Genomic DNA, 10,396 nt, shown 5'->3' on the forward strand with positions numbered 1-10,396 from the left:
ATATTCAATAATATTATTATTTTATTAGTCAAAAAAATATTTATTTCGCCTTCTGAAAAAAATGTCAAGTTTGATGAGGACGTGTATTTCACTTCTATGCAAAAGTAGGTACCACGCGCCTTCAGATAATCGGATCGCTAATAAAATCGGCGACACAGTTTCGCAATCGATCGCATATGTCTGGACTGTTTCAACAGATGTATGACGGGAAGGCTTCCGTTAGAACCGACTATCGGATGGAAAATTTGGACATGTTATCCCGACTTTATTGAATAGGTCGTTGGATTTGAAATAATTTCAAGGAAAAACATCATGTTTGTTAGTGTTTTGAAAAGAATTTTCTGAAAGTTTGGCATTCAACCCCAATCTTGTATGACTGATACTTAGTCAAAAAATAGTAATACTGACATGCATTTACATTGGTCGAGGTCTTTGAGGGAGAGGGATCTTATGGTCAGTTCAGCACTCGGACCTCTCGACCCTTTCGCTGGTTTCAAGCGTTAATGGGGTTGATTTTAGCCGACAAACACTCCCATCTCTTTGAATTTTGAATTCAAATCTTCATTATTTAAGTAAAATTCTGAAGTGTTTGTAAAAATAGAATCAAATTTAAATTGTTAAGATATAAATCTAGTGGTTTTTGACGTATAACGGCAGCGATAAAATAATGGGATGGGTAACTTAAATTTAATTCTTGCTACAAGTTTTGGTTTATTCAAAGATTTGCTTTAGTTAAAATAGATTTAAAATCCGTTAATTAATTTCAAAATTCGTTCACAAAGAGATTTCATCTTTTCCTAAAAGCGCAGAATCATGGGTATGGCAAAAGAGATCATGATTATTCTCATAATTATTATTATTAGACTCATAAATATTCCAGTGCTTTATGTACCTTTTCTTCATTTCCCAACCTCCGAAAAGCGGTGGTTTTCCAAGTCAACCATCAGCAAAATGAAAACACTACAGAGGTAGTAATGCAAGTAGTATAATATAGTGTAAGTATTTAATTATCAGGTAATAAAAACCAAGACCAGCACGGTTCGAAGCCGTGGCTTTATGAATCAACGTCTTTATGTAACATGAAATAAATCATTATTACATTATCCGTTATATAAACCGTATTGTGAATCTATAATTCAGATTATATTCGTCACAAAAGAATCAGGTCAATGGTAAATAAATGGATTAAGTTCATACGGGCCCCTACACAATTCTCATAACTGACCAATTTATGGTAATTATAATGTTTGGTAAACCTAAACAGCGGTTTTGAGCCAGCGAACTGGAAACTGCTTTAGCTACTGTTATTTCTTAAAGAAACTCAATGAATAAAACAAAATAAAAAATTTCTTAGAATAAACCCAAGTTTCATATTGTTATGTAATTATTCCGTGAAAGGCTATTTTTTAATCGAAAAAAATTTACGGCGCCGCGGCTTGTACAATTTATTTGTTTTGCTCTGTTGACTTACATTTGAAGTAGAATAAAAAAACAATAAATACCACAAAATAAGCTTTTAAAAAATTTAATTGTTAATACCGCGCAGGCATCCCCAACCGGAGTATGTTGTGAAGAGTAAAGTTTGATGACCAAATAAGGCTAAAGCGATTTCATCACTAGTTTGCAACATACCGCAAATTTTTGCTGGAGTTCAAATGCACGACCTCCAGATTCTTAGTGGAGGATCTCAATGGCTCGAACTAAGAGTTCATATTTACATGACATTTATAATACTCTTATTTTAATGAAGTAACATTTCTATGGGGTGTGTATTTTACTGTTTTGATCTGATCTAATATGATGTAGAATGAAAAAAAAAATTCTCTCAATTTCCACCAAAACCACAAACCACGAATAAAATTGTTTGATGCAAGTTTTAGAAAGTCGGTCACAAAATTATCACTTCTAGTGTTGCAACTTTGCCAGGATGAACTTTTGTTCTGAAAAGTCAACATTCCACCAAAAACGATGACAAAGTTAAGCACGTTTAGTAAATAACTGGCAAATTCGGTTCTTCTACGACCTACGACCACAATGCACCTTTATAATGTTCATTAAATTGAACTTTTTTTGGCATAATCCGTGTAATCAAGGAAAGATGAAAGTACAAATGAGGCGTATGTGTAGTAAAACTATGTATAACCGCTAAAAAAATAATATGGAATCCGGAAAAAAATGCGAGACTAATGTTTGCGTAATGTAAAAGATTAAGAAATTGCCGTTTAGACGATTTGGATGCTTAGATCGGAAAAATGAAGAAAGAGAACTACGTTAAGAGAATGGTAGAAAAATTCGGTGATGTCCATGGTAGACATGAAAATATTTATGATAGGTCATGTAAAGAGAAAGATTAACAACATGAGTCGATTTTTTATCTGACGGTAAATGCATTTAAATTAAGCAAGGATCGCTTGGATGTCAAGACAAAATTGTGTTGGAAATTTCTATGATTTTATTTTTTGATGTTACGATAATGTTTCTAATCCAACATACTTTACAACCAAATTGACAGTCAATAGGTGAATATTCGAGAAGTATCTTCATATCAGTGGACAGTAATTTCCCAATAGAGTTAGTACCACGAATTAAAACATTTATGAAATTTTGTTATTGAAAGATGACGGTCGTAGTCCTGTTGACTTTGTGAAACGTTACAGTTATTTTGTTGAAATTGGAAAGCTAAATTAAATTGCTTGAGCAAAGGCAAGACATGAATTTGTGTAAGTGAACGCAAATATAATCGGTGTCTACAAAATCCAAAAAGAATCTGAAGAATTTTCCTCTTGGGTGTTGCTAGTAGATTGGCATAATGTAAACCCGGCGTTTGTTCGCCTCTCTATTTTATAGAATTCCTTTCTATTTGTTTTCTCGTACGATAAAAACAATGCGCCTAAAATAACTAATCTCGCTTGAATACTGATTTCAGTTAGCAAATGTAAATAAATAATTTGGGATAAAAATCCTGCGAATCAAAATATATTTGTAATAATTCGACTGAATTTCAAATACCTGTCGACATGTTTCTCGAATCGGACATTTCATTTTGAGTGTTATTATTTCATTTGAACTTGAAAAGTATTTTCATTAACGAAGTGTGCTTGTCACTCCAATTTATTTGCGCAGTTGTATGTTTGAATTATATGAATCATGGCAATGGATAGCTCTTTTGAAACAACCAACAACAATTTGTCAAAATATACAGACACTCGTACATTCCTGTATACAACAAATTATTTCGTCTCTCACCTTCGTAAACATTTTTGGATGAAAGATTGAAATCTTGTGATACTCTTTGATTAATATTTAACAAAGCAGAAAAATTAATAATTTGTAACAAAGAAACAAAATTTTAAACCCACGCATGACTCAAATAATAAACATTTTTTTATAGGCGACATCTAAAAAAATATTTCTCGAAAACGCTTTCATCAACACAAACCTTTCCTTATACAATTTTGGGTGAATATAGGCCACTTTGTCCTAAGTTTTTCAATTGCCCAAGGCCAGCGGGATCAAAAATGTGAGGGGATGTTGTGACGCTGACGTAAATAAGGGAGGAAGGGAGATTGGGTAAGAGGGAGGCTGGGAAATGTGACTATTTTTACTTGATTTAAAAACATACCTTACTTAAGCCATTTCAAGGAAAGTTTCAACTCAGATTATTTTCTCTCACAAAGGTGATGCTGATAATTTCTTTCTCTCTGATCAATCAAGATAATGAATATTTGCACCTACCAAAAAAGCCCTTTGTGACGACAGTAAATTTAAAATTGAGAATAAAACTAAATTCTCGGATTCTCACAGTCCCGAGTACTAATCGCGATCCAATCTTTTAACGGTTTGTTTTCTTATATTTGATAATCTTTTCGTTGAGTATTGTTGTAATTATTTTCAATACTTATTATGACAACAAAATTTAAAGCTTCGATAATTTATCATTTGTAATTTTAATTTATACTTTTTTTGAATTTTTGAATCTTAATGCTTCTTTTAAAAGTGTAACGGGTGTATATTTATTTTTAGGCCGTCTTAAAGAGTGAAATTTATTATTTTTATACCGAATAAATAAAATTATACTAGTTCTCATACGACTCTCACCCAAAATATGATAAACATTTAAATTTCACAGCCTTTGGTATTTAAATTCTGGATAGGATTATCATTATCACTTTCCTCGTATTACCGGCGCGGTAAAATAACTTCCGTTGGAGCCTGTTAATTTTTTGAATGTTTATTTTTTATTTATTTATTGTTGCCTGAAAACGTCCCTTTAGAAATCTCCGTATTATTATTTGTTGTATATGTATTGTGCTTAATGTTAAACATGGTTTTATTTTTATGTTCAAAAATTTTTATTTAAATCTTTTATAGCACGATTGAAGAATAGTCAAATCCGAAATTAACTTTTTTTTTAAATTATTGAAGATCTTTATTTCAATCACGGGAGGACGACTTCTGCGGTAAATGCTACAGATCCTAGACTACAAATCAAAGGGTTACGGGTTCAAATACCGGTGAGTGCAAAACTTTTTTGATAAATAAACGCTTTATTTTTAATTCTTAGTATCTCCCTAGTGAAAGACCGTCATTTAGTTGCATTGTCTGAATTGGCTACAGCCGTGTTTTGTGACTTTTTCTGAATATCCAGGAACATCCCTATATTTCTATCCGCCATAGGAAATGTTTAGTCTCTATAAGCTCCGAACAATAGGGAATATTTCACAGGTAAACTTATATCTTGACATATTACAGTGAAACTTTTATTTTCATTTATAAATCTGTTGTACAAATTTTCCAATGATGTAAGTTTCATACGTAAAGAATTTAGTAAGAAAGACTGTTTATAACGCTAATAAACAAAATAAAGTATTCATAACTTTGTGGCTGAGTTGACATCGCGTCTAGGTGTTACCCAGGTGTCGTACGATTAATTTATCAGCTAGTTAAGTCCTTCATCACGATAGAAGCAATATTTTCTGCTTACTTTGGTGGTAGTAGGAGATTTTCGAATATTGTCAGGTTATTTGTAACCCGGATTGTTTGTGGTTCTTTAATAAAAATGTTAAAAGAAGTTAATCTTTAAATCTGTGAGCACAATAAAATATGCATAATATATTACTGTGTATTGTGAAGGATGTACTAGTAGACCATTTGTAAAGATGTATAATATATGGTGACACCATAAATGATGGTGTATGTAAAGTGTGTACATGGTTACTCTGTTACTCCATACAGGAAGCCTTAAGGAAAATAAATTCCCTCAGATTCCCTGTGTGGAGGGTATTTTAGGGAAAGGAAGATGAGGATGTTCGGGGAAGGAAAATGATATGGGAGGTAGGCAGGAGTCTGAGGTTTCACTGCAGTGCAAGGCAATGGGTCGAGAGACTCCGGCTGAATTAGTCAAAAGGTCTCCCTCAACCAATTAAACTAGCCCACCATGCAGTAGGTGGGCAAACGCATCCGCCGCAAAGCACACCCCATGAACCCGGACACCCCTGCTAAGTCACCAAACGTAGCAAAGGGGTTACTCATGGCCCAGAAGTGTTGGTTATCTAATCAATGGTTTAACCCGCCCACCTCCCGAATTGAAATTCTCTTCATACTAAAGAACACTTTTCATTTATTTTTTATTGAAATTTTTGATACGACATGACATCGTAACAAATATTTGAATAATATTAATGCTGTGTAATAAGTTTTAAAAGGTTAAAAACTTGTGCGTGGGTGTTATTATAACACATCTATGCTTTAAGTTTATATATATTTTATTTTTTAACTATTGTATTATTTTGTAAGACCAGGTGAAAAAACAACTGAAGCTCTAATCGAATTAATCAAAATTATTGGGGTGCCACAGCAAGCCTACGCACGACGGAAGTGAAACTTTTAGTATTCTTCTCTCTCTCTTTTCATTTCATATTATTATTATTCAGAATACTCTACATTTTAGTTTTAAAAAGCATAAATTTATTTATAGGCGTGTTGTTAACAAATTAACGTTTAACTAGATTCCTAATATTGACATATTTATAAGTAGCATGTGATAAAAAAAAATAAAGTTATAAAAATATGGGATTCGAACCCGGGTCCTGCATAACGAGTGTCGAACGCGCTGCCACTAGACCGCGAGGAGAGGTATCTCACGCGACGAGAATCGCGTATACAACGTGTACTCCTCAATTGACTTGTCCCGCGCAAATTTTCGTTTTCAAAGACGGCAAATAAATAATATCACATAACGTCTCGTTAACACTTTATATAGGGTCGAATCGAAGATATATCGGCAGTGTGAAGTCATATCTGTCGTTTTTCAAAATATTTCCGTATATTTGTCCGTTTTGGAAAAGATCTATCGTGTTTTATTTTAACAGTCTCATACCCGTATGGAGTCTGAATTTGAAAAACATTCCTAAATTTTGAAAAACTCACTTACGGCTGTGTTTTTTACTAAAAAAACTTGTCACGCACGTCTGCGAGGGTAATTAGTCGCGTTATCGGCCTTGATTAGTAATTTTAATGATTCAAAATAAAAATAATTAATCAAAATACCGAGCGACCCTACCGGCTTGATTTGTAAGCTATATTTTGACCAAAATATCATATAGGTACCGACCGTTACTTCTAGCCAATTACTCGAGTGAACACCTGCCAGTCTAGAGTCTCACTAAATGGATTTAGACATTTCGGGAGACTCTCGGTTAAAATTAACAAATTTATGTAATTTTTTACTTCATTATTACAAATCATGTAGATATCTTCTTATATGTATGCCTGACAAAGTCGCAGCACGAGAGCATTTTATCCCTTTTCCTCGTATTAAAAAAATTACAAAAAGTAAAAAAAAAATTAGTTTAAGTGGGGATCGAACCTCGGTTCTTCGCGACCACAGTCGGGCGCTCTGCCTCTAGACCGCGAAGCTGAGTTTGGAGAGTAACCTAAACTAGGTATATAATATTAACTAGGCTCATATAGCGAAATGATCACGGTTTTTCGTGACGGTTATCAGTCGGTTTTACTCCGGTCCTCGAAAATGCATGACGCGCGTAAATAAGTTTCACTTCAAAAACCTTAGAAAAAATAAAGTAGATGAATAATTATCTCAGAAAGTAAGAAAAAGAATCGGAGTAACTGACAAACCGTCACGTTATTCCAAAGCAGGGTTATGCGGATGTGGTGAAACGTCACACAATCAACGAGGTTCCCAACTCTTCATTCCATCCCCTTGCACGTTAACTTACCCTTTCTTAACATTTGTCGCAACGTCGTTCAATCTTCCTAACATGCATTGAAAGTGGCGCATCCAGGTTTCTATCTTGGGGAGGGAGTTAAATGAATGAAAATATATTATTTATTATATTTATTATTTAAAAATGTTCAATTTAGTAAATTTATTCATATAAAACACGGGTTTTACAGATGTTCTTACATACGTATAACGCACTGTTCCCAACCTTTATATTGCCGGTAAAATTATTTTATCACCGTTTTTCGGTTTTTAACGAAAACCTCGAATAAAACATTAGAATAGAAGAATTTTATTTATCCTCGCAAAGCCCAGTCCGTTTCTGAAAAAAATCCCCAACGAGAGACAGTCAAATGACCGGTGATCAATATAAGAAAAGATAAAAAATTTTAATCATCGGAAGGAGTAGAACGTTTCTGTAATTTTACTACTGCGAGACAAATATTTTAATAGTACACGACTGCTGATCCTGTACAAATGGCAAGGGCGCCCCAAAGTTGCATTTGGCAGCCATCTCTGATCTGGAACCCCAAAATACTAGAAAAAAACTTTTTGCAGATGGGCGGTCTATATGATAGACTCCCCCATATTGACATAGGGATTGCAATCTTTAGAGAACAGGCGTCAAGTGGAAATTCTGCCCTTGTTCTACCGGCATTCTAATGGAAGATGCTTTTAGGAGCTAGCGTCGTCGGGGGAGGGGAGTGAATAGTCTAGAAACACACCAAATGCGCACTCAAAATTTACACAGGGTTGACATACTTGAGTTAACAGCTTGGCTGCTGAAAGATTTGCCGGCGTCTGTGTTCTCTCCCTCTTATAATATGACTCTTTTCAAGACTCATATTCACTCCTTCCACTCCTCAAAAAGACCCTCCACAAAGCATCACCAAAAATGACGCGGGTGTGAATGATTAATATATTTACTTACTACTTGAAATGTTGTATAAATTTGTTTGCATACATAATTAATTAATCGGTAAATACTTGCAGAAATTATTTCCCTATCGTGAAAACATTTAGAAAACTGGTGCTGAGGTAAATAAGGTTTTCTCGTAAAACAAAAATAAAAGTTTTGCTAATATTAGATCTCCATATTTAATCTTTTTCAGATTATTAGAATAAAACGTATAATGTTCATATCCGCAATTACTTGCAAAATAACATTTAGATATTTTAGTAGTGGTAATAATATAAGTAAAGGAAGTATTGATACACAGAAAAATTATTAATGCAATTTTCTCACCTATTAAAAGTGTAACAGTTGTCAGGTAGATACAATATCCGTTCATGAACCACATTTTCACTGCTATTTTACCCAAAATGTTAACTTTATATGAGCATTATTTTAAAATTATTGAACGCACTTCTCACGATCATGAAAACATATCATATATTTTATTAGAATGAAACACTACTTGAGTTAAATTAATAATTTATTTACGTCACATGTTTTTCTCCACTTTTTAATATCAGAAAAACTGATTATTTTTTTAATACAAGTCTGGGTAAATGAACTTTTAAAGAACGCAATTGTTTCTTATGTGTTTAGCCTCTAGAATACACTTCAGCGGTTTAAAAATTCTTACCGCAGAACGACAAACTCCGCAGAACACTTATTGGGAATGGTCAAACTTTATTTTTTGGTCATCACATTCCAAAGCAGCAAGATTACAATCGAAACTAAATACAAAATTTACACAAGTGTTTATCTGAATTATTTAATTTATATCATTCCGCTCCACTTTATTTATTACAGACGTGAATAGAACTTCCCGCGGCAAAGGCAACTGAGCTTTGACTCGGAGGTTGGTCGGTCGCACGGACGTGTACTCGGCGTCGCGGCGCCCTATCGACTGCGACTGGCGTCGTCCACCGGAGAATGATCCTGGAAGGGAAGGCTGCTCCGGCGCCAACACTTAGCACGCCGGCAGCGCTCGGGATGAATCGAAGGCAAAAAACTCTTTGTGAATGAATAAGCAAGTGGGGTGAATGCAGGTTGATTCTTTAAAAATTCACGAGCAGACGAAAATTTCGCGTTGTTTCGCCTAAGTGTTTTGCAGCGTATTTGACACATCGTTTTTTTTTGGGTGATGAATATTTAAAATCTGATATATTTCAGTTTTTCGCTCTGTAAAAGTGTAAAGAAAAGATTTAAAACTTTTTTTAATGAAGATTAACGAGTGTTTGTGCCGCATGACGTAAAAATACCCCTGAAAATGAAATAATATCTCAAAAGTTTTGTGTTTTTCGATGACATTCACTACTTCGCTTTAATTTTAATTTATTTCTCTAATTTATATAAGATAGCGACCTTAATTAATAACAAATACATATAGACAGTTTTCAAACTCATTATGATGTATTAACAACTAAACTACAAACATCTTTGAAACCTTATAACAAGCATTAGCTGAGGATATATTCGCCTTACCCCCGATTTAGCTCTAGAGTTTCAACGGCATCATTGTGGAATGTTCGTGGTCATCGAATAGTATATCATCTCTGTTTATTCCCATCTCTTGGTGTATGGGGCTTTAAGGAGAACTCTTGTTCTTGAGTAGGCACTCCTGTTTAATGTCAGAGCTAATGCGGTATGCCAATATTAGTAACTAATAAGCCCGATGAAATGGAATACATTAGATAGGATATAATGGAAAAAAAAATTTCCATTAAAAATACGCAAAATTTAAAAAAATAATCAAGCAAGACAATCAAGTCAAGTATCAAAACCATTTCAATAAGTAGGTACCTATATTCGTAGAAATGTGTTTACTCAAATAAGGAATCCTCTTTTACAATAAAATATGTAACAATGTAATAATATATTTTTTAAATATTGTATTAAAGACGTACCCCCATAATGAAGCTGAATTTTTGTCAAAGATGTACGCCCATAATTAAGCTGAATTTGTGTCAAAGATGTACGCCTATAATTAAGCTGAATTTGTGTCAAAGATGTACGCCAATAATTAAGCTGAATTTCTGTCAAAGATGTACGCCCATAATAAAGTTGAATTTGGGTCAAAGATGTACGCCCATAATTAAGCTGAATGTGTATCAAAGATGTACGCCCATAGTGAAGCTAAATTTGTTTCAAAGATGTACTCCAATAATTATGCTGAATTTGTGTCGAAAATGTACGCTCATAAT

The 10,396-nt window shown here is 33.8% G+C and overlaps 1 protein-coding gene across 1 annotated transcript in view; it reads right to left on the reverse strand.

Moving 5' to 3' along the window:
- LOC149421265 (uncharacterized) overlaps positions 1 to 9,080 on the reverse strand; it is a 135,617-nt gene extending 126,537 nt beyond the window's left edge. The window contains exon 1 of the mRNA XM_089635450.1: positions 8,490 to 9,080. Within this exon, the coding sequence (XP_089491576.1) occupies positions 8,490 to 8,544 (55 nt within the window). The 5' untranslated portion in view covers positions 8,545 to 9,080. The remainder of the gene's footprint in view (positions 1 to 8,489) is intronic.
- Positions 9,081 to 10,396: the final 1,316 nt, after the last annotated feature.

Source organism: Hesperophylax consimilis, chromosome 9 (assembly GCF_061612785.1).
Source record: "Hesperophylax consimilis isolate HC1 chromosome 9, BYU_Hcon_1.0, whole genome shotgun sequence".
Lineage (NCBI taxonomy): Eukaryota > Metazoa > Arthropoda > Insecta > Trichoptera > Limnephilidae > Hesperophylax > Hesperophylax consimilis.